This window comes from Pteropus vampyrus, unplaced genomic scaffold (genome assembly GCF_000151845.1).
Source record: "Pteropus vampyrus isolate Shadow unplaced genomic scaffold, Pvam_2.0 Scaffold182, whole genome shotgun sequence".
NCBI lineage: Eukaryota > Metazoa > Chordata > Mammalia > Chiroptera > Pteropodidae > Pteropus > Pteropus vampyrus.
Window position 1 is genome coordinate 477,804 of NW_011888963.1, and position 26,032 is coordinate 503,835.

The window sequence follows — 26,032 nt, forward strand, 5'->3', positions numbered from 1 at the left end:
CCCATATTTCAGTGGCAATGGTAAGGAGGTTTGGTCTAACTAACCTAACTAACCTCAAGAACTCAAGGAGAGTCAACTCAAAATTCCCAGCAGCAATGCTCTTAGGAACAAAAGGCTACAAGGGCTACCAAATCTGGGCTCTCCTAGAAGGGCTGAACATCAAAACAAGAAGTCTCCAACTTCCACACAGACTGTGCTTCCAGAGCTCATTTGTAAGTTGGTTGCACAAGACGAGGAATGCACTGTCCCCCAGAAATGTTACAAAAACTGGTTAAGTCCCAAATTAGACCACCGAAGTCTATTTCACTGAAATTATTTTGAATAATTTCATTGGTGATAACTGTAAATGGGTAGATTTGAGTGACCTTATGAGTAATATAAATTTTAGTAAATAAACATGGAAACCTAACTTACTTCAGATAATTTCTATATCTAAGTATGTCAAGACCAATGGGAATAATCCAATCCTCCCCCCTTTGCAAATGACGTCAGAGGCAAGGGTAGTGACAGAGCAGGAGGCATTACACGGGGTGGGATTGCAGGGGACAGAGGAGGTCTGGCGATGCCAACACATGAGTTCCCACTGCACTGCCTTGACTTCCCTTCCCGTGCTGGGCCCTGTCACTGAGATCCCAAACCCTGTGGAAGGTACCCACTCCACCCTCCTGCTCTGACAATCTGAGGACGGGGCACTGAAGCTTTAGCAACCTAGACCCAGAGCAAAGAAACAGCAGTGACACCAGAGAGGAGCAGGTGGTAAGGGTGGAGGAAGGTGCCTCCGCCAGTTTCTAAGGCACGTGGCTCATGGTCTCTGCTTCCCTCCACTAGGTTTGGAGCTTCAGTGATGGCAGTGGAGATACCCTGAATCATTATGGTGACTACAGCATCCAGCCTAGTACTTGGCACAGAGTAAGCACATAAAAATGACTATGAACAGGGGTGCCCAGGGAATCACCTCCAATTCTCTAGGGGAACAACTGAAGGTCACTGTCATGAGATGGGTAGGCATCCATTTATTCATTTACTCATCAAATAGTCTATCGACTGCCTTCTATGAGGAATGTTCAAATGGAGGCCTGATTGAGAAAGTATGTGTTAATTTCTTTTCCCAGCAGTTTCCATTCAAAGAGTACTTGAAATGATGCCTATAAGAGTACTGGTAAGTAAGCGATGCCTATAAACACCTATTAAAATGCAGCTTTATGGGAGGTTAAATCATTATCGTACTAGATCAGTAACAGGAGTTCGTGGGGGAGCAGAATTCCTCGAATGGCCTGTTGAACTAACCTAAGTCACTGGGAGAAAGAATTTATTTAGTTACAAAGTCCAAATGCCCAAAACAATGTTCTTTAAAAATGAATTTGAATTTAAATGGTTCAGTCACATGTGTTTAAGAACTGGATTTTGTGACAGGACCACTTAGTGCTAGGCTAGGTAATTTATCTGAGCAGCATTTAAAAAGCCCTCTACATCGACTTTTATGGAAATATACTGCAAAAAGACCAAGGAGAGACACAATACAGATGTGATGGTTGAAAGTAGAATTTAAAAAGGGATAAAAGTTAGATTGTTGGAAAAAGAAATATAAGAAGGATAAAAGTTTCATGGGTACCTAATTCTACGCTTCTTCAAAGGTAGGAACGTAACCAACTGGAACAGGAAAATGACTCCGAATTTTAGATAATGAGTAAGCATATATTCCTTTTCCTAAAGGAAAGGACAAAAATAGAAGAGAAAGAAGGTATCATTACTGGTAAATGGGCAGGTCTTTACAGAAGGAAATTACACAGACTGGTTATAACAATGCATTTCACTTTCCTACATAAAATGCCCATGTCTTAAATTCACTGACAATGTTCACAAAGCTACCTCTTCTCCTCTATGTCAACACTTGAAATTATACAGCAAGACCAGGTATAAGCCTACTGCTGACATCCATAGGGATCTGCTACAAAATATAAGTGTTTTACCCTCTTCAGAAAACATGCCTCGATTTATTATGACCTCAACTCCAACCACTTTTCTATTTGGTTTTTGCTTTTATTGTGCTCAATCATTTAAATTCATCAATATGTTGTTTTATAACAGTTTATGTTTTTTTTCACACACACATATAGGTAGACTATGTAAAAATTAAAACAAATAACATATGGTTCTCCCAGTTTCTCTGTACCACCTCTTTCTTTAGCTGTTAGAATACTTAGTTCCCAACTGAGGAGGGGAAAGTAAATAAACTTTGCCAAATTAATTAACCAAATATGTAATCCCAACAAAGAGTATCGAATGATTATTTGGGAAGTACCTAACATGAAAAAGCTTAAAACTCTAAATATAGGTGAACAGTGGTGGCTTTATTCCTACGTTTGTTAGGATATATACCAACATATACATACATACACATACATACATACACACACACACACACACACACACACACACACACACACAATTGCTGATAAAACACTAATCTGTATGAATTTTAATTTTCTCAAAATCTGAAGGGTATTTAGATATTGGGGATTAGATAAAGGGGAAGAAGATTTGAGATGATACAGTGTTAATAATAAAAAATGAGATGCTGGTGTTTTACATTTAAATACAAGTATTCTTAATAAGTGAATATATCCATACAATGAATATAATATTTAATATATCCATCCAAATAGCGGGGAAACAATTATTAAAAAGAAAATTTTCCCAGTGTGTAATCACTTGAGACTTTTCAACAATAAACTTTTTTTTTTTTTTTTTTCAGATATACCTTAAGGATGTTCGACGACTCTGGGGAGATTTGGTTGTTCAGGGAAGTGCTCTCTGTGCAGTGCTCATGATCTGGAAAAACAAATTCTTGCATCGAGTGGCACAAAAGGCCAATGTCACCAAGCCCGTCCCACTTTGGTTGGACAGGAAATTCTGGATTTCAAAGCTTAGACTGAAGAACTGCCCAAACTAACAATGGAGTTAAAAAAAATGTTTTCAAAATCAAACCTCTAACATTTAGCCAAGTAAAAATGCATTTACCCACCTAATATTCCATTAAAATAGAATTCTGACAGTCTCAAAAACATGCTTTTAAAAAAGAGACCATGAAAGCTGCACACTTCCTCTCCCTAAATATCTGCTATGACTTAATGAGATTGGCACTGTGAAATTCCAAGCACAGAACAAAGGCTCCTTATTAAATCATACATTTTCAAATACTTCAACCAAGAGCACCATCAAAATAATTCTGTTTTGATCACATCCACTACCTGTCAGCCTGGCAAACGTCTTTTAGTTTTAGTTCTTCCTTTTCACCAGTAGGTGGCAATCTTTATCGCTAAGACTACTCAGGCAAAAGATTCAGTTTAGAAAGATTGGTTTTCCTCCCTCTTGTTATAAAAGCGAACTAGTTGTAATTTATTAAGTTATTGTAATTTTGGCCTTGTAAGAGAAAATCTCCTCAAGAAGAAACAAAATGAGCCTTTTTTTCCCCCAGCATGGTTTTGATAGTATTATTACCCCCAAGTAAGGCAGAGAGTAAGTACAGAATATACCCACACAGCATATTAAAGACCGGGGTGGAATGGCTCTCAACAAAATTGGTACAGGTAATGAAGACATACAGTGTAAAAATAATACAAGAGTTGACTAGAAAGCATCTTTCCAAGGACAAGACTTACAAGTGCAAACGAAAACACCGTCTTATGAAACAAAGAGCTATCCCAGTGGCTTTTCTGAGGCAGCGTGTACACAGCTGTTTCACAAATTCACTGCCCCTTTTATTGAAACTGAAGAGAATATGCAAGTATGTGTCTTAGAAAGAAGAGATCAGTATCATCACCATTGCTGTGTAATTTACGTAATTCTGCTGTAATTTAACCTCATTTCTTCTATGGATAGCCTCAAAGAAGTTGAAAAAGAGTTCATTACTACTCTTCGTAAAACACTGCTTCACATAATTTTCAACTGTTTAAATCAGCCCTACATCTTTATTTCCTGTGATGAAACAATTTCAATTACTTTCATTTCCTTCAGGTGTGAACATATCACTTAAGTCTAAGAAACAATTTGTGCATGTATGTGTGTGCATGCATGCATGTGCACACGCCAAACGTGTTTTTCAAAATTTTTGAATGGTACTAACAAATATTTGTTTTCACCAAATATCTGGTTTTAATACTCTAGTTTTTTAGGGACTATGTCGTGATCATGATGCTTCCCTGAAATCCTTGGCTTGGTAGAGTGTCATTAATTCTATTTTACAGATGGGACAATTAAGTATGTTACTGCCTTTAGGTCACACAGCAAATTAGTCACAGCAATTAGGACTAACGGTTGGCCAAGGGCATTGTTCAAAACCCCAAGATGCCCAGCCAGTGCACAAGCGCTCCACGTAAGTAAGAACAATGAAAAAGGACGCTGAACAGAAGTTCAGTGGTTGCTCTGGTGCCCTATAACATCAGTAACAAATTCCTTCTCCTATAGATAGATCTTCCACATTCCCACAAGGACCCAAATTAGCATATTTAAAACTCAACCAGCTAAAAATGAAAAAGGAAAGGAAGCTTATTTCTCAGAATTCCTAAACTTTCCAAGAGGTACAACCGCTGTTGAATATATTCATTCACAATGCGACAAATAATTATGAAATATAATGAGGATTTGCTGATGTACTAACGTAGTTGGAAATTTTCCTCCAAACAGGAGGTTCTTTTGATTAGAAAACAGGTGATAGTTAATAAGACCCATCACATATTTATTGCACGCTATGTTCTTTTCAGATGCTGAAATGTATTTCTTCCTTTTGAGGACTGCAGCTGAGTCTCAGAGAATCAACCAGAAGCAAAGTGACTTGGATGCCTGATTTAATCCAGCAATTAACTGTGAGTCACTTTATCCCTGTTTTGTCCCCTCGACAACAAAAAATAATTTCTTGTGCCACAGGGATGCAAGGAGGTTGATAACACTGTATATTACACTTTGGATTTCTTAGAAATTGCCTGTACAATTGCCTGTACTGCTATACAACAGAATATTTCAGAATTTTAAATGATGTTCAGTTAAAACCATTATTTTTTACCTCTAGTCCCACTGATTGTCACTTTAGATCTGAGAAGTTAAAACAAGTGCATTTTTTCTCAAACATACATTGTCTTAAAACTATTATTAGAAAACAAAGGAAGAAAACTTAAAATTAACAATGGATCTGACCAGTCAACTGTGGCTAACATTAATATATTCAGCATGAGCTACAAAATTGGTTACAGCAAAAACTTTTCATTGTACCACAGAAATTTAACTTATTAGTATATATAAAATATGCAGTTGGCAGAAAAATTTTCACAAGGACTATTGATTGAGTTTGAGCTTAATGTTAATTAAAAGAATAAATCTTAAGTCTTTAATTAGGATCCATTTGGGAAAGAAATGTTCAACGCATGATTTCTGCTTAAGTCCCACTGAATGAAAGAACAGAATTGTCAGTCACTTAGCCCTGCACCCGTGCAAATATACCTCCTCACAACTGTGCTTCATGTTGATTCTTTCATCTTCTACCTCGCTAGAAGAAAAAAAAAAATCATTTCCATTTTAAAAGGCTCTTATGCATAAATAAAAGATCAACAAGGGTCAGTGGTTAACAGAATTTTGGTTTGCCCTGGATAAGCCATACTGTTGCTTATATGCGTCTATCAAATCTACGGGAATGTAATCTTAATAAAGATATAATTAATGCAGCCACAGAACACTCTAAATTAATGCTTTAATTTAAACTACAGCTGTTTAATCTTCTCATTGTAAGAGATCAGAATGCCTAATGCTTGATTCTAGAAGAGCAGGAAGTAAACAAGAGTAAAGAGAGGAAACTGAAGTTACTCAATTGTCCATGAAGCTTCAGGAACCATTTTATGCAGTTTCAATTAAATAAGTCTCCTGTCACTCTGCTCCATGTGATTGTTCCATGGCAGACTGTTTAGAATCTGGGTCCCAAAGCTAACTTTTTTCTGCCCGAGGCACCAAAGTTAATTGAGCACTTGCTCCATGCTAAAGCCCTGGGGCTAGGAGCTAGTCTTGATTGGAGCTGCTTTTGGTTAGCAAACTAAACTGCCTCTAAAGCAAAATAAAGTCTGCAACAACGTGATATGTGCATTTAACACCACAGGTTCACATACGTGTTCTCCAGTGAACATTTTGGGGAGGAAAGAAAGGTACAATTATTGGTATGAATTCCCTGTGGGACCCCAGGCTATCTCTCTCCTCTACTATGGACTGACATCAGTGACTTCTATAGACATGTTTGCTACAAATTATGGGACCACCCAGGCTCCAGAGTGAAATGCTTGATCTCTAAGCTATGGTAGAACAGAACTTTCAGCTTCCTAACTCCGCCCTCTTCTAATTCACTGAAACTTCCCTTCAGAAATATTCTAGGTTATGACCTCAACGGATGGTTCTTCCCAGAGCTGAATTTTCTCTGAGGAAAATCTTCTCATCTAGTTGGAGTTCATAAGAGAGTACACTTTAAAAAAAAAAAAAAAAAGAAAAAAGAAAAGAAAAGAAAGAAAGAAGGAAAAAAAAACAGGAAACTGAACATCAAAACCTTCAAAGTTTTATGTGTCTAGTCACAGCAGTGGAACAAATCTTTTCTTAATCACAATTATTACTTTAACGGTTAGAGAGCCTGGTAGGTTTTACATGCCTATCAGAGAGGTTCAAAAACAATCCTTCTGATACCAAGAACAGAAATACAAGTTATGTTTCACATAAAACAGAGGCAAAGGCTCAGAAAGGGCCTTCCTCTTTCATCATGGCCTTTTGTAAAAACTGCAACAGTCGACCAGTGGGAATTCTGGCAGGAAGAAAGTCCCATCAGAGACTGGCTTTTTTTTTTTTAAAGTCTTGCTTATGCAGAAAATTCTTGCTTTTTCCATTATGCGGTGTCTGGGGGAGGGTGGGAAGAGGAAGGCTTCTTTCTATATCTGTAGAGCACTGTAATTTAAAATGAGTCATGTAAAACATAAATGAAAATGTTAGCCTTTGAGACTGGGGTCAGCAAATTTTATTCCCGTTTAGATCCAGTTTTTTTCTGGCGAACTTGACTAAACGCAAACCAGGGGCTTTCCCTACAGATTACTCCAGTTTACACAGAAAATGAGGGTTACGTCTGAAAGAAAGCAAGCTCAAGACGGAGGTCCCCAGAATTGAGAAACTCTTGGCTACAGCTCCATTTTGGGCATCCTTGGGCCAAACAGCCTCAACCACGACTACAGAGGACACACTAACTCAAATTGTAGTAGTTGACACTGGGAAAGAAAGCATTTGAGGGCCTACTGACCCATGCAAGACCTCTCTTTCTGGAGCCCCGCTGCCGTGGCTCACTGGAAGTAGTGATTCAAATAAAATCATTAAATCAGTCTTGATGATTTAAGGGACCCATCTAGCATGCAGGACTTTTCTTTTGGCTTAATACATCATGAATGTGATATGAACCAAAGTTTAACTGCAGGACTCAACCTGGGGCCACGTGTAAAAGTCCAGACCCCTGATCCACATTCTAGTCTCAACCATTCTCAGAGCTCTTTTCTTAAGAGTACACTTTCCTTTAATCACTTAAAACATTCTTCACAACTGGAATTGCGATAAAGGAGTACAATCTAAGTTTAACCACTGATAGTGTTCTAATAGCACAATATTTCTGTGTGAATGAAATACAGCCCTTGCTTTAACATATATTCATACTCTTCCCTCTTTATTGCAAGAAAACTTTTAAAGAAGTTGATGATTTCATAAAAATGTATATACAAATCATCTTCTATAAGATCTCTGGTTTGTTGTACGGTTCACGTACATGATCTTTGACAGAAGCAAAATCCTGGCCAATCAAGCATTTTTAATATCTATATCTTTGAGATTTTTAAATTACCTTGAGGATAACTGGAATATGGGCAAAGGTTACAGAGATGTGAGACAGTATTTAAAAGTCTACATCTTATAGGCTACTACTTCCTAGTATTTATTTAATATTTGCTTTTAGAACCTGTGATTGCTTTACTATGACATGACTTCTGGAGAAGTTAATCGCTGCTAGAGGATCCTTTCCTCCTCCATTTCAGTTCGAGGGTGGTATAGTGTGATGTTGGAAAGTCAGAGTCTGTATGCAAGTCCCAGCTGTTCACCATCTACTAGTGTTTGCCTCTGAGCAAGTTTCTTTTTCTAAGTCTTATCCTGTAAACAGGACGAAGAGAGATAATGCAAGTAAAGCACAGAGCACGGTGCCTAACACAAAGCGAATGCTCCATACATGCCAGCAGATATATTAATAAGGAATCTTGTTGAAGAAATGTCAAATTTTTCATCTCGGAAGTAAATCATTTCACCTTACATGTATTTAAGAAAATAAAAGGTAGCATCCAGGTATAATGACCTAAAAAGAGTAATATAAAGCAACTGCAAATACAATCCTTTTAGCAAATCAAAAATTTATGTAATCATTCAGTTACATACCCATAAATGAAAGGTTCAGAATAAGGTAACAAAATTGAGCAGAACCTACACTGCCTTTGCCTGAAACATTAAATATCAATTCCGTGAGATGAATTTCTGGGAAATGGCTAAAACCAATTATTAATGGTTTATTCAACTCCTATAAACAAAAGATTTTTTCCCTTCATTTTAAGAAACTTTAATGACTATAACCCCACTCTCTCCATTTTCTTCTCTTAGGAAATTATAAATTAATGTGATAAAACTTAAGCTGAAGATTACTAACTACATTTGCTACGATATAAAATTTAAAACATTTCAAAATGCAAAATAGAGCATTTGACACTGGCAAAAGATGGTCCCTTAGAGATCCACTGAATCAAGAATCTTTGATAGATGACTGGATAAAGAAGCTGTGGTACATATATACAACGGAGTATTACTCAGCCATAAGAAAAGATGAAATGCTGCCATTTGCAACAACATGGATGGGTTCTGAGATAATCATGCAAAGTGATATAAATCAGACAGAAAAAGTTGAGAACCATATGACTTCACTTATATGTGGGATATAAAATTGAAAGCAATAGAAGAAACAAAAAAACTCATAGACACAGACAACAGTTTAGTGGTTACTAGAGGGAAAGGGGCGTAGGAAGTATTAGGGGTCAAGGGGGTCAAACTTATGGTGATAGAAGGCGATCTGACTTTGGGTGGTGAACACACAATGCAATATACACATGATGTATTATCCAACTGTACGCCTGAAACCTATATAATTTTATTAACCAATGTCACCCCAGTAAATTTAATAATAAAAAATCCATTTCCTAGAACACATTTTTAAATATGTTCTAGAACATGGATTGAGTGGGGGTTACCTGAGAAGTGGAAGAAACAGTGGTTTTATAATTTGGAAAAAGATCATCATGAAACTGACCCCCTCCTTCCCTTCTAGAGTATAGAAAGGCAACTAGTCTCACAGCTAGACTAAAACTAACCCAACCCCCACCAAAACCAAAACAAATATTTTCACTCTTAAAGTTAAAGAATATGTTACTCAAAATATTAAAGGGATGTCACAACTAGGCTGGAATTCACCACAAGCAGTTAAGGGAAGAAAAAATAGTTAACTGATGACAATTCACTTATTTGATCATATTGCCATTAGATAGGCAGAAGTCTGAGTCGGCCAAATAGACTCCGGAAGATGGTAAAGAAAACAAGAGTAAACATTTTGTGCATCTTGTGGAACTTTTCCTTCATGCAGGCCAAAGTTAGATGATTCTAGGCACAGAAGAGCTGGATAGATGTGGTTTGACAAGAAACCGGAGTTTCAACCTAAACAACTGTGAATTTTATGCTCCAATATGTTTAAACTTCCTGTAAATGTTAAAGCTGACCGGGTTTCTCAAGTTTCCCTTAAAGGGAAGATTAGACCACAAGTGACAGTTACAATATATCTGTACATGTAACTGCAAATAATGATGGCTAGTAAAGTAGCAACTTAGAACTAGCTTTCAATCTTAAGGCTGATTTTAGCGAAATAGCAAATTCAGTTACAAAGGTTCGGCCGGATAACTGACTTCAACCATGACTTTTCTATATTGCCTTATATACTAGACCATTAGGGTATGTTTATATATAACATTATATATAAATGCCATTATACATTTATATATGCTTTATATAAATGTTTATATGTTATGCCATTTTACAAATATATCTTGTTTATATATAAATAAATATTTCGAGAAGCACCAGACAAGTGAGGGCTAACTTGAAGGTTAATATTTTAACCATGTAAGGCCCACAGGTTCCGACGTGCCTTTAAACTAATCACCAATTCCCACCCTGTTGTTCTGACAAAGTTCCTCTACTGGAAGGAAAGGTAACTCATACATCTGCTTCATTCTCTTTAGTTTTTCTTGGTTCTGTTTCCTGAGCGTAGAAAAATCCTGTTGTTTAACTCATTTTCAAATATCAGGCTAATTGATAGGTCGCTGGCAAGTCAGAGAAGCATCTGCCTTTGGCTCAGGGGTGCCCTCGTGGCCGATCAGTTGTGCACGGAAATAAAACAGTGTCACACAGCATAAACATTACCTCCCAAGGGCCCTTTATCAGTATGGCACAGTTGCTTAAGAACACTGGGTCCAAAGCCAGATGGTTTGGGGACAAATCCCAACTAACTCCACTAGCCCCGTGAGCTTGGGCCATCATTTAATTAAACTTTGATTTCTTTATCTTGGTAACAGTTGTAATAATGTGGCCAAAGTCACAGAATCCTTATGAAAAGTAGTAAGTTAATGTAGTAAAATGTTAGTATAGCACCTGACACAGAACTAGTATTTGTTGAACATACAAATATAGGTAGGTATAAGTGCAGCTTTATATTTATGTATATATGCATAAATACACATATATGTTTACATATGTCTTTAAAGTTTTCATATGTAGTAAGCATTTTTGCCATGGCAATAATTTTTACACTTTCTCTGTTGCCTATTTTTTGAAATATGCATTGTATTTCTAGGTACATAAAAATACGTAAATTTTACAATTTTACTCTTTTAATAATTACTTATAAAGCTTAAGAATGAAAAAGCAACTTTTAAGTCCTCCCATGTGACATAAGAAGTTACATATATCTTTCTGAGCTCTTGCTTATCAGGGATTGTGTCTCAACTGCCTTTCCACATGAATTATAAGGAAGCAGCACATTAAGTTCTTGAGTCACCGCTTTTCTCAAGACTCCACTAAAAGCAAACTACTATCTTTTGCATCGACTACTACAAAAGAGAAGGAAGCCTGAACCTTGTTCTTCCTTGATAGTTAACCAGATATTTTAACTAGATGCTTTAATAATATTGTTGTAATAAAAAAAAAAAAAGCCAAAACATATCTGGAGGTGGCCTTTATTGATTTCAAATCTGTACATGTGCATGCAAGCTTACTTTCATTACGTTGTTCTTTTTCACTTGATATGATTTCCTGTTGATCAATACCTAGAAATCTCATGCATCTGCCATCTTCTTCCTCGTTTTTACGTCTTCTTCTTTGGATTCTGGAAGAGCTTTATCTGTGTTTCTCCTTTACAACATTAATTTTCTTTTCAGCTATGTTAATTCTACTCTTAACTGCCTCTCATATGGATTTAAATGTGCCATTACATTTTTAATTTCTTTACAATAAGTCTTGTTATGGTTTCACTCTCATTTCATCCCATCCTATTGTCTTTTCAGCTTGTAATCATCGAACTGCTTTTTTGCCCCTCTTTTATTAAGGCCATGTGTTTTTTAGCAATGAATCATCGTCAGAGACCTGTTCTTCCTTCAAATCTTCAACATGATCTTCCCTTTGCTTTATGGAGCAACATTTTTCAGTAGGCTTGGCTCTATTTCCCCTGGTTTTTGATCACTGAACAAGGAGAGATCTACCCAGACCTGGTGTTTGCTCTCAGCTACTCTTGATCCACTTGGATGCAGGTTTCAGATCTACAGTTAGTTGGTCGGCAGGTGGAGATGAATAGTTCCTAGGCCAATTTCCAATGTGGTTTTCATTTCAATGTAGTTTTGCCAGCAAAAGAAAAACTTCTGCATTCACTGCCTGGCTTTCTGAGGCTCTGAATGATATAGAACTCAAACAATACTCAAATCCTCAGTAAACACAGGTCTTTCAGACCCTAGCCCACCTACACCACTTTACTTCTGTGGAGTAAGAGTCTCAGGATGTTACAGGAACAGACCCTATCCCACCCTCCCAGCTCTCCCTGGCTATTTCCTGAGTTATGACCTTCTACTGAATAAAAAGGCACTGTCGTGGGAGATGAGAAAGGAAGGGAAGAGCATTCTGAGGGCAGCCGTCTTTCTGAATTACGAGCAGGGGAGATGAGCCTGCCTACCTATTTTTAGGTGGTCAAAATTTATTCTACCTATGTTTTCAAACCTGGTTCTGCTGAGTTCATAGTGGATATTTCTCTAACTAGTTCTGGTTTTTATAATTGTTTAGAATGCAAGTGCTTTTCTCTACCTTCTTGGAGACTCTAGTGAGAAGTCTCAAGGGGCTTTTTTTGTCAGGTCTATCACGCAGAGACCTTTTTAAATTAGAAAACGTTTAAATAAGTTTCTTTTTCAACTGGGAAAAAAAACAAAAAAACAAAACCATAAGCAAAAATAAAAGCATCCAAGAAGTTTTGTCTTTGAGAAACTATCTCTGTGCAATGTCACACTGTCCTTTTAAACACCTAGAAATAAAATTCACCTGTGCCTTTGACTAGCCCTCATTCACCTTCCCGTCCTTGGAATTCAGGTAACAGAATTGCAATGTTTGTTATAAACTTGGCAGTGACTGACTTTCCTGAGAAATAAAGTTTGACATTCAAAGGAATTTAGCCATTTAGCTAGTCTTTTAAAATGGCATTTACTGCTAACTTTCACAGAACTCAGGTACAAGACTTCACATTCATTTGAGCCAACTTGAGATTTCTTGTATTTATAGATTCCAAGCAGCCACTATTCACATGCCAAAACACAAAATTTTTAGGCTGGATATCCTCAGCTCTTTGGCTTTTAAGCAGGTAATAACCGGCCTGTGTTCCAATTTAATCAAAATGATATAATTTTGAGTCGAGAATAAGAAAATTTGAAACTCAGGGAAACATTTGAAGCAGACATTTAACTTCTTCAAAAATAAAAGAAATGGAAGGAAAATCACTTATTAATGTTACTTAACTTTGGAATACCTGATTAAGGTATATTTCTTCCCAAGAAAAGCTACATATACACACATATAACAAAACTCTGTCTTAGTTTCATGGCCTTGTCAGTCTCTTTCTAACTCAATCCTTTAATATACTTAGCAGACATGACAAAATGTTGTAAATCATATGTAAAGCAAAGGTAACGTGTGGGATGTATGAATATAACAGCTAATGAAACTTCACAGACATAATCAAAGACCACCGAAAAAGCCGAATATACCTGGTTTCTTTAGTGACATAACTTCACAGAAGGCTGCTTAACAAGACCTGTATGGCTGCCTGCTGGAGGGTTCTTGAACTCTCTGAATGAATCCCCTCCTTTTTAAATATTTACATAGTCATTTGAGTTTTCATTTCTTAATCTGGAAGATGGTTATAATAATGCCATCTCTGCAAGGTAGATGTGAGGATCAAAAGAAAAAATATCTACAAAATGCCTAGCAGAAATGCTTGGCAAACAGTAAGTCTGCACATTTTTTAAGGTGCATTTTGAAAAAGGCATTTTCACCATTTAAATAGACTGATGGGGAAGTGTGGGAAAATGACGATAATATATATTTCGATATGTTGTAACCAAATTCATTAAATCTCATTCCTTACATTCATTCAGTAGATATTCAATATTATTTAGCAATGAAGTTATCTTGCTCTATATCCTCTTTGAATCTCTCTCAAAATAAAAAATTTCCTTTTTGCTACCTGAAAAAAACATGGTAAGATTTAAATTAGTAATGTGAAATAGTTTGAAATTATAAATTAATAATGACACAAGTATTCAACTATGTTCCTGTAGTTAGGACACAGGGATAGAAAGGTATTTCAAATGAACTGAAAAAGAAGTAACAGTCTTAAACATTAAAAATTATTTTTAAAAACAGGTGAAAAATGAAACCAGTAGTGTTTAATGCAGATTAACAATAGACTGTCTTATTAGTAAGTTTAAGTAACTTTGAAAACTGCATTTTCTGAAACCCAGTAGCAGCTTGGAACCAATGCCAACTACTTCTTGCTGAGGCAATGGTACCTTGTGCTGAGTCTGAGGGCACTTTGGCAGTTTTCTTCCTCAGAGTAAAGCTTGGAAGATGATGATAATCACCTGACAGCCCTGATGGCTTTACAAAACAGCCTCGCCTGATGCCTATGCTAATGTGTTACCTCTTGGGTACATATTTTAATACTTCTATCACATAAATTTGAAGAAGTGTGAATAAACAAAACTTTATAACCTGAATAGACAAATGTAATAACCATCACCCTCCACCTGCCTTGGAAAATTCAACAAAAACCCCACTAGACAAATACTTATGATCTCTGAGCAAATATCACGTCAACAGATTTAGTTATACCACACAGATGAAGTACAAAGATATTTCATGAATATCTTTTAATTCGCTCATGGACCGTAACATGTGAAACTGGAAGAGTCTCAAATCAATTCAGATGTCAGCAATTGCTGACTGCCCACCAATAGAGGCAGAGCACAAAGTCCCATATTGGTGAAATATATCTTAAAATCATACAGTATGTCGATTCGCAAAAACTTGGCAGTGATTTGGCACTTCCATTATCAATAATCCCGCAGAGCAATCTCCAATCAGATCTTGCAATCAGGTCCCGTGAATACATCTGCGCAACCATCCTAGCTTCTCTCCATAAGACTCTTTCTTCTGACTTCTAGGTTGCATTACTGGGGAAACACTAGTACTGGGAGCTTAAATTTTCTGGGTTTTGTTTCCCCAACAATTCTTATGAGTAGGAAAGGAGAAACTTTTACTGATCAAGTGTCAGTGAGAGGTTAAAACAAAAGTACAGCCAAACTCAGAAGGGGAAGTATCTACTTATTTTACAATAGAGAACACTAGGATTAGAAGAGTAAAGAAATTTACAGGAAGCAAAGCAGAGTGGAATTTCTGGCTCAAATAATATATCATGGAGAATTATATTTCACTAATGTATACATCTTTACTATCTTAGATATCAGATTTGATCATCAAATTACAAAGATTCTCCAACAATACAGTGTACTAAAATCAGTCAGAACTTCAATATGGATCAAATTGTGACAGGACAGAAAAATCTATAGGCATTGCATATTACAAGCTACTAACTGAGAATTGGTAAATAGATGAGTACAAATATCGCCAAAGAAGAAACAGTCCAAAGAAGGTATTCCTGAAAACCATAGCCATACTTTAGGTGGCATAAAAACACTGCATGCATAATTAAACAGAAAGATCTGCTGCTTGTTATATTTTATCAAAACATTTTAACAATGTATATTGTATGAAATTATCATGGTAGAAACAAAATATCATGGTCCCTTACATAAATTAGTAAGAATAACTCATTTGTAAGGTACTCTGGACAACATTTTGTTAAACTTGACATTTTAGGGAAATTGTACCCAAGTAATTCAAATAAAGTCAAGTTCTAGTTCACATTGACCTCCTCTATTTAGATGATTTTCACTGAAAGGTTACAAACTATTTTGATATTGAATGCTATAAACTCAATCAAGACCTCAAAATATTAAGATACAATCCATCATGCAATTATCCTTCTCATTTCTAGCTTTTCACACCAAATTATTTTCTATTTTAGCCATCAAACCAATTTTATGTCCTTCCTCATGGAAAGTCGTTAGCAACAAAGTCACATATATCTGCAATATCCAGCTATTGCTAACATCTGTTTTCTTTTACTAAGAAAAACCTGGATATGTAAATGGTATCATGTACCTGGTATTCTTATTTGCCAGAGGTACAAAATTCCCCCCTTTTTGATAGTACTTAGCAGATGTGAGGTACCATTTGTTGTTCAATTTCAGAATTTCAAATGTTTATTTTCTTAAACTCAGACTTACTGGAGAAGTGCTTATCAATCAAAATTTCTCCTGTTTTAGACAAGATGCATTCACCTAGAAACCAGAAAAGACTTACATCAAAGAATCTATTGAAACTGAGCTAGAAAGAAAACACTTTTAGCATATAGGGTTCTACTTTTATGACAATTTTATTAGTGTATCAAAATTAGCTTGATTGCTAGTAAACAAAATGGGTTCACTCCACTTACACGGCTCTGTTCAAATAAGAGGTGTGAGGCCTTTTATTTAGGTTGTAAAGATATGGATATTGGACCCTTTGCTCATTTTAAAAAAAGAACACAAAATAGAAACCTCTAAAGCCAGAAGGCTTAACGAAAGTATCTTAACATATATCTCAAGTAAAAAAAATATAATTTGCACACGTGTAATTCTAAATGATACAGGTCATGGGAGTCTGGCAGAAATCTTTTCCTCAAATAATGTTGTATCTGTAACCATGAATTTAACTGTCACTACAACTCCAGGAAAGAGAACATCGAGTCCTTCATTTCAAGTAAGAGACTGGAGGAAGGCGGGAAGAAGGTCTTCCTTCCTTTCTTCTCTGAGAGCAGGGAGGTGGGGGGATGGAAGTGGCGGGGGATGGAAGTGCCCATCCCCCACTCGAGGTCTGCCTGCTAATTCCTAACCAGCTTGGCCAGGTCAGGGCAGAAGCTTCCTGCTAAAAAGCAGCAAAGGTGAGAATCCTTTCTCTTGTCAATTTCCTTTAAAAAAAAAAATAACAGTGGATACCTAAATTGTTCATTAGGGTTACTTTCCTGTCTCTTTCACATTTCTAGGAAAACAAAATAATTAAAATTAATGGGAAAAAGGTCTTAAAAATCAGGAACTTAGTTAAAAAAATAGAATGAGCTGGTGTTCATAAGAACTGTGTTATAACATGTAACTTAAAACACGAACAATATATTCTGTAATCATGAGGTTAGGCTCATCTGATTTTATCAAAACTTATAATCACATGTGTTTTCTCCAGACCCACTTTAATCAACTATATTGGTTATATCTTTCAGAAATGCATTTCATTTTGTACTAAAACACGAAATGCAAACACTTTTTTTTCACACCTAGGTTAAAAAATAATCTCTAGTGTTCTGATTAATTTTCTGGTTGGTCAGAAGTTAGAGACAGGGCTCAAAGGCCCTTATCTCCAAATATCCTGTAAGCAGCCTGGCTTTCTCACAAAAGCAGAGCAGGGTCAGTGCAGAATGGGAAGTCAGCACCAAGAGCCAGTTGTCTTACCCCCATCACTCAGGGGGCTTTAACAAGACAATCCTCCAACTTCATAGCAGTTTCACTTAAGAAGGAGAAAGGGTCGGGAAAGGTATGACAAGGCATATTCTGAACCAAGACAGATTCATAAAGGTAGGAATTTGTGATGCAAAGCAAATTACTTTCACAGATATTATTTCTGAGAAGAACGACAATACATTATGATCATGGGGCTCGGCAAAGGTGTGTAATTTGGGATCAGGTTGCTATCTTCTGTGACCTCTGTACAGTGTCATCAATCTACATGATTTATTATAGCTTTGCTTTCTAGATGGGGAGTGACAACTGAGGGACACTCAAATGCTGAGTGTGAAAAATGTGAAAATAACATGGCTAGGGAAACCATGAAAGCAAACATAAATTGCAAGCTTTTTTCTTTTCTGTTTAGAAAGAATTTCTATCACAATTTAAAACAAGTCACACAAAATGCCTGCTTTATGTTTTATATGTGAAACCAGATGGGACCTGGGACCCAGTGTCCAAAGTGTAAGATGAGGAGGGGTGTGTAGACGGGGATGGACATGAATTATAAACTCATATTCATAAGTGATCTTTCAAGTTAGCAGATTTCAGTGTTCCATACAAACTAATATGGTCACAGAATTTCACTAGGCTAAATATTCTGCATTAACATGGTTTTAAATATAGGATCTCAAAATCCTGTCTGGAAAAATAGCCCTACTGGACAAGCTCACTTATGAAAGGGAGAAATACATTTTCATTCCCCTCTCCTTAAATCCCTACCTTCATCAACTCATTTCTTTGTGTGTGAGACGAAATATAGAACCACAGTTGAATGGCTTTAACAAGACAATGAAATGACAGTGTCTGAACGGCCTAATGCAGAAAGAGCTAGCATACTGTCTTTCATTAGCACGCTTCTTCTAAGGGGCAGGAAATACACCCATCTTGGACACCCATCACACCCTCCACCTGTACAAAACATGGAAGAGGTTCTCTCCGAAGAGGGTAAAATGGGGCTTTACTGGATTGTGGGAAAATAAAATGTGACACTCATATCAAAATTTTAGCTCTCGTGCAAAGGGAAGGAGATAAAAGCTGGGGAGACAGGGCAAAAAAAATCCGTGCCCAAGGACACTCACTGACCTTGACACATGTTCTCCTCACTTTGCTTAAGTGGCTGACAGAACACACCATGAGCTTAATATACTTTCCCACAAGCAGAACTACCTGTCCTATGCATGAGGTTATAAAAAAAAAAAAAAAAAAAACAGTTCTGGAGACAGAGCAGGCAATGGTCAATGTCAAGGTTGCAAGATTCCTCAAATGTGAATGATGTGTAAAAATAAACCGAGATTTCAAAAACGGGATGGGCTGTTATAAGTTTATGTGCCCAAACATGACATATAATGCATGTAGTTAATTTCAAAAGTCATGTAAGATATGAAATAGCTAGATGAGCTTCAATAACAAGTGTTTATCTACTTGCAGGGAACCTCCTGCACTATTCTAGATACTTGGAATAATGGAGAGACAACCAAGATCCCTGCACTCATGGAGCTTACAATCTATCAGAGGGAACAGGCAATACACAATCAATGTGCTAGGTAAATTCTATGACCATTTAGATCATAAATACTTTGCAAAAGCAGAGGGACAGGTTGCCACATGAAAAAAGGTGAGCAGAGCCAGCCTCCATGAGAAGAAAGATTTCAGCAAAAAGGGGAGAGCGGGTTGGGCAAAGGGATGTCCCTAAGGGTTGTCCAAGCAGAGGGGACATAGCCCAGCCCTGAGTGACAGGGACAGGAGAAGGCATCAGAAGGCAAGCTGCATCTTGAGTCTTCACTTCATCTTTCATTCCTGTTTCCAAGCACAAAATAAGGATGCAGTTCACGTTTACTAGATTACTCAAATTCTGATAGATACAAGATTACCTAACACACATATTTAATCCAAACTATAGGCTAGGGCTTTGTAAGAAAACTGCACTAAATGTAGCGACGAAAGGTACATTTTCTTGAGAGGAGCTGTATGTCAGATTTTCAAATGGGTTTTTTGCCTCTCTTTCCCCCAAAAAGTTCAAGGTCACAGCTTTATTGCTAGGGACATATAAGGAAAGTGGAAAAGTGATTTCTATTATAAAAGGAGGGACCTCTCACATAGAATCTACTTTGGGCCAGAGTCTAATGACAATTTTCTTTTAAAAAGAGAGAAGGTAGCAAGAGCGGAGTATGAAGTGCCCATGATTAGCAGGCAGGCAGTTCTGAGCACCCTGTTTCCCCCATGCTCACTACGGGGTTTGGCCAACTGTCCACAAGACACCAGCTCAACAAAAGAGAGCTGCGTGTAGTCCTTAGACCTCAGAGGTAACCTTCTAAATAAAATAAAGGCAGTCAATCACGAAAAACAGGCTAAGTCATGTGGGAGAGTAAAGGGAAAAAAGGGCTAAAGAATTCAATTACAGTAAGAAGAGAAAAGAACTATCCCTTCTCGCCTTTGCACACTTTGTCACTGCAAAAGCTTTTCAAATCAATACATACTTAGGCAAAAGAAGTCAGAATCCCATAGGTTCCAAAATATAAATTTGTCCTTACAACTAGTTTCCACATCAATTTGACATGTAATTAGTAGGAGCGATAAAATCCTCATTTCATAGGAATAGTATTTAAATGAGAATACGAGATTAACATTTCTAGAGAATCTAATTTTGAGTACTACACTTTCTGCCTAAACTCACCAATGCCTTTTCAACCTTTCAATTATTCCTAATTTCTCATTTACGTTCAGGCCTGATCTGTCCAATATTTTAATGCACATTATCGTGGGTTTGTTTCTTAAATTCTGCTAAAATTTTTCATTTTACTCTACCTTTCTATGATTGTTTAAAAAATTAAAAAGGGATTAAAAATTTTAATTTTTCCATATTACAAAAAAATGCATTATAAGAGTTTAGACCTAAAAAGAAAAAAATCACTTTTCTTAAAAGACTTGCTTTCTTGTATACTATGTTCAAATAAAGTCACACCTGACAGCAGTTATGAAATGCAATTTTGTTTAGAAATTATTTTTACAAAATCTTTTTGTCACTAGTCTTGACAAGTTACCCCTTTCTACCTTTTAAATAATCTTTTCTAATCCAACTCAGATATTTTTATGATTCTGTAATTTTTTGTATTCTGGGATAAATTAAATCACTTTTCCTTTTGAATCAGTCTACTTAGAATGAAGCGTTTCTAATTAAAAATATGTAGTTTGGTGGAAAAAACCAACTGTCTATATCCCTTCCATGTGCCAAGTACAACTATGCAAGAAACACAATGGTTGACAAAAAGTACGTATATATGTGAGTGTCAAGATTTTCTGATTGACCAACAAAAAATTAAATTTTGCTTTCGAACAATATAGCAAAACATATTATTTGGACATTATTATAAAGTACGGTGTAACATTTATGAAACACGTATCTCTTTTGTGTCCGGCAAGAGAGGGAAAAGCACTTCCCTTCAGGCATTCTTACTAAATTCTTGGACTTTCACAAAATATTCCAAATCTTATTATTACTCTAAGCTAAAAGGCAGCTATTTATCCTTATATTCCACTTCTTTATTCTTGTTACCTCCTCATCCATTATTCCTAGAATAAGCCAACCTTAAAAAAGGCATAATAGTATCAGAATCTCTTCCAAAAATACATTGTAATACCACGGTCAGTTCTAATCAATATGTAACCACTGCCATTTAGTCCACCCATTTTAAACATATCTTTCCATACCTTCTTAGCCTCTGAGAAAAAAAAAAGATTACACAAAGAATAAAAAAGGCTTGAAATTTACTAGTGAGGAAGTGAATTGACAAAGCTGATAACAGTAAAGCTGAGTAAAAGGCTTGTCACTGTGTGAAACTGAACAGAAAAAGACAACCTAAAATGAACAGCTGTGCACAAAACTCCAGTGTGGGACCACCTCCAATAAACAATGAGTGGGTTTTGAATCAATGTGGTTTCCATTTAAGAAAAGTATTCAGCGATTTTTTTGTTGTTGTTGTTCTCATGAAGGCCAAGTACACTATAGGCATTCATGCTACAAATGACATTGCCCATGAAGGAAGAGAACTCCCTCTACATCCATACTAACTACAGGATTGGGTTTCAGCTGCAGCCACAGCGTTCTTGGAAAGGAAATCAAGAGGTAGACACCAGGTTATAAAAACAATGGTTTCTTCTCCGCTGAGTTTTGTGGTCATTTTATTACTCTCTACATTTTTCCATACAAATCACATTAACGTTAAAGATACTTATATTAGACTTACCCTCTACTTTTCCCAAATGATTTAGATATGTAATACCAATTATAAGAATAAGAATGCAATAGGTATTTAATTCAATTCAAGGACAACTACAACAGTGGTGTTTAAAGACACTCACTAAGCAGGTTCTCAGATACCACCTCCCTATTTTATAACCCTCCACCCCACAAACATAAATTTCTAGCCATGTAATGACTGACCAAGCTTTTATGCACCATATAAAATTCATGTAAAACTGCCAAAACGACTTCTGCCCAGAGCATTTTAGCTTAACCCAAACCTAAAACCTTTCCTTAAAAAAAAAAAAAAAAAAAGAAGGGGTGGTGGTGGGAGTCCTTAAGCAATCATTCATCAATACTGACCTTGTTGCTCACTTTCTGCTTCAGTTTTTGAAGAACCTGGGGCAACAGGAAGCGGTCGAGGTGGCCGGGGCTTTGGGGTCGGAGGCGAGATTTTTTTCCTTCCAATATATTCTACATAAGTTCCTGGAAAGTCCCCTCTCTCCCCCGTGGTTTCATTATAGCCATTTAACCAGCCAATTTCTTCAGGCCTGGCTTCCTGTCCATCACTGAATCCAAGAGCTACTAAGGACCCTTTATTCACAGTCAATATGTCACCCAAGTGCAAGTCAATATCTTCTTCTCGTTCCTTTTTATAATCATACAGTGCTCTATACTGGTACCCCTCGGCACTCATGTTTGCAAATCTGTGACCATGCAACAGATGAGTCTGGTAACACACTGAAGTCTAATTTTACGTTTCTATGGAAAGTGAATTCAGAGAGTATGTTAAGATTCCTAATACGTGTCCAGCAGAGGACAAAGGACAACTCTCCAAAGGCTTAAGAAGAGAGGTGATTGGCCATTGGCTGTCCATCTGTCCTTCATCAATGGTGTGACTGAAGACAGGGCTCCACTTCCTCTGCAGGCCACAGTCCTCCCACTGGCTTCCTTTTCAGCAACTTGTCAACACTTTGACTCCAGGCTGACTCTCACAGTGAGGCCCAATCCTTTCTGACACTCTTGTCACACTATCCATCTGTCGTCTGATTTTACTGTTGCACTCCACATGCGAGCTTTACCTAGCAAAAGAAAAACAAGACTTATGAATGAACATCACACTTTGCCATCTGTGTGAATTTGAATTTCTATTTCCATTCAACAAGTTCTTAATCAATTCGGTAGATATATACAGGCCGGCATGCTACACGTGATATGCACAACATATTTTAGTGACACAGTCTCTGCCTTCTATGAACACTGGACTGGGCAGGGGTGGGAGGGGCGTTGGCATGTGGCAATTTCTCAGAGGTAAGACTGGTGGTGTACAAGGAACTGGTACACAATAACACTAGGTAAATGTAAGGAGATCACAGACACTAAATGCTATGGAGTTCGAATGAAGGACAGACAACATCTAACTGTATAAATCCGAAAACAGAATGGAATGTGTGGCATGACCTTTGGTACAGAAGTGACTGAGCAAGTATTCTGGGAAGAGCTAGAACAGGGAGCCCAATCCATCTGGAGCCAAAGAGGGAGCATCGGATCCCGGTCAGAAAGAGAGGTAGGGGTCGTTCGACTTCATGCATGCCTGTGTTGAGTTTGTGAGTCATGCAGACTACAGTGGGGAGCGACTGAGAAAGCTTGGATAAAGGGATGCAATAGGATCAGAGCTGCACTCGAAGAATATCAGTCTAATCATAGCGCATAGGAAAGCCTGGTGTAGGACTAGAAAGGGTGAGGAAAGCTGTCAAAGGCGTATCGCAGTGGTCTGGGCAAGTGGTAGGAGAAGGTATGGAAAGGGGAGGACTGAAGTAAGAGACATTGCACAGAAAGCATGTGGAATGTGGCAATGCTGAAATATGAGTCGAGGAAGGAGAAAAAGGTGCCTGATGCTGTGTTAATAAGGAATATTTAGCTATCAGTACCAGGCAAAAGGGAAGCCAGGAGGCCTGATGGGCTTAAGGTGATGCTGGTCATCCAAATGCAAGCGTGCTTATGGGTGGATAAAACCTGGTTTGTGATTCAGGAGAAGGAACACACTGGAGAGTTGGTAATCAGCTGCAAATAAGGCAAGGCTGAACTCAATGGAATGGAGGAACTCATAAGGAAAAAAGGTTACAGTTTAAAAAATGACCCCAGGATTAAACATTGAGACTCAGTGAATGCAACTGAGAATGTAGAGTCAACGTCTGGAGACAATGCAGTGTCCTGGAAACAAAAGATATGACGATTCAGGTAGGAAAAGGTGATACCTATGACTAAATCCTGCAGTGGCTTCCAGAAAAGGGAAACTGAGGCAAGGCTCTGTCCATTGTGGAATCGTCACTGACTTCTGAGAAAGTTAGTCTAGTAATATTGAGGATGGTAACTAGAATTTTAAAGAGTTAAGGAACTGAAGAGGAAGTAGAGACGGTTACTACAGATTACTCTATGAAGATAGCTTAGTGGAGAAAGAAATGGGAAATGAAAGTTTTGTTTTGTTTTGTTTTGTTTTTTTAACACAGTGGAGGCAGAGGAATTCGAGTTAAAGGCTCTCGAAGAGAGTTAGTAAATCAGTGCCTGCACTGCCAATACAACAATGTGCACACATACACACTTTGCACTCCATTCATCTCTCAACATTATCTTTATTATAAAGATTAAAAGCAACCTAAAGGTTTCGGTTAAGCTGGCTGAACAATAAAGCAATAAAAACAATAGCCACAAAATTACGATGTGCTGTATCAAAGACTGCTTGTATAAGTTTTACAGCATGGAAAACTTCAGAAGTTTAATATTATAGGCAGTCTTCAAGGGTAGGCATCTTAGGAAGCAAAATCTAATCACAGATTAATTGCTACGTTGGCATTAGAAGTGTAAAGAATTCAACTTTACATGGTTAAAGCCTCTTAGCTGTAACACAATAACACTCTTAGGAGAGTTACATATTAAAAGAAGCAAAAACAAACACTGGAAGTCTTTGTGTGGCAAGAATATTAAGTTGAGGTAGTATTCTACTTTGTATTTCAGGTGTCAGAAAAAAAATTAAAGCGACTATCAGAGCGTATGAGAAAAATAAACTATATTATGCTTGAAGACAGCCTCTCCTTTTGCTAGATTCAGAATCCAATTAAATATTCACTGCATAAATTCACACAAAAATGTAGAACTAGCAAATCTCATTTTTAGTACTAATGTACTCTGTACAAATGAGACACAGAACTCTAAAGAACATGAAAATTTACATATCCCTAAATGCCTGGAAACCAGGCAGTATGCCTAAGAATAATTTAATTCCTCTAAATCTGCCTTGAAATTTTTGTTAGCTTTTCCTGGCAATGTATGTCTTTTTTGGGGGAAAAAAAAAATCCTCAACCAGTAGGCTGGTTGATCTTTCCTCCAGTTGCTACTTATGGCTTCCTCTATTTCAATAACCCGGTGGGCCAGTTTGGTGAGATTCTTAACAGAATGGAGAGTATAATGATCTCTCTCTCCCTCTCTTCCTCTCTCTCTCTTTACATAGCCTTCAGCAACCACCAAGCCCTTGGTCACTGCATACCTATGTAGCTATGCACGTTCCTCACCAGGAGACACTGTAGGAGAAAAGGCTTCACATCTGGTCAAGGTATTACAAACCTGAAAACCAGGCTATGTTGGCCTGAAGCTAAATCTGTGCAAGGAGAAAAATAACCCTGAGGAACGTGATGGCTTTAATAAGGCCAAATTCTAGAGTAGCAATCCTGGCTGCATGTGCCAGTGACCTTCAGGTTTCCATAAATTCCCTCTCCCGCCGCCCCCCCACCCGCCACCATTTTTAAGAAGAACCCTACTTTCTGTGTAAAAAGAATCCTCTGCAGAACTCTCAGGCCCTTGTCTGCTAAAAACCCCAGATCTTGTACAACTCTAGGATTGGATGAAGAACACACCATTCCTGTCTTCTGGGTCTCCACCATCAAGGTCAGCCACGATTCAGTGCCAATTAAGTGGTTGGAGAGCAATGTTGTAAGAGAAGGGGGAGAGCTGACTAGTCATTTGGGCTGCAACTGGATGGTGTCCTATGGGGAGGTACACAGCATCCCTGACTAAGGAGAAGGGGCAGGCACCTCTACCCTACCGCACACTTTCTCCTGACTGCCAGGCCCATTGTAATGACTGGTGGTGGTGGTGGTGGCTGTCATCATCCAATACTGGGAGCTATACGTATACTAACCTATTCAATCCTTTTCCTTCTCCTCCTCATCTAATACTTACAGGGAGCTATGTTCAATCATCATCATCTAATATTTGTTGGGAGCTATATGTGTATTAACACATTCAATACTTGGGATAGCCATCAGGAAGGTATTAATAATTCTCACTTTACATAGGAGGAAACTGAGGTGCAGAAAATTCAGTGTCTTGGCCATGATAA

At 37.4% G+C, this 26,032-nt stretch overlaps 1 protein-coding gene across 5 annotated transcripts in view; it reads right to left on the minus strand.

Moving 5' to 3' along the window:
* PIK3R1 (phosphoinositide-3-kinase regulatory subunit 1) overlaps positions 1 to 26,032 on the minus strand; it is an 85,730-nt gene that overhangs the window by 52,800 nt on the left and 6,898 nt on the right. For all 5 annotated transcript variants that reach the window (XM_011371059.2, XM_023537216.1, XM_023537215.1 and 2 more), the window contains exon 2: positions 22,000 to 22,718. In XM_011371059.2, coding sequence (XP_011369361.1) covers positions 22,000 to 22,333 — 334 coding nt within the window. In that variant the 5' untranslated portion in view covers positions 22,334 to 22,718. The remainder of the gene's footprint in view (positions 1 to 21,999; positions 22,719 to 26,032) is intronic.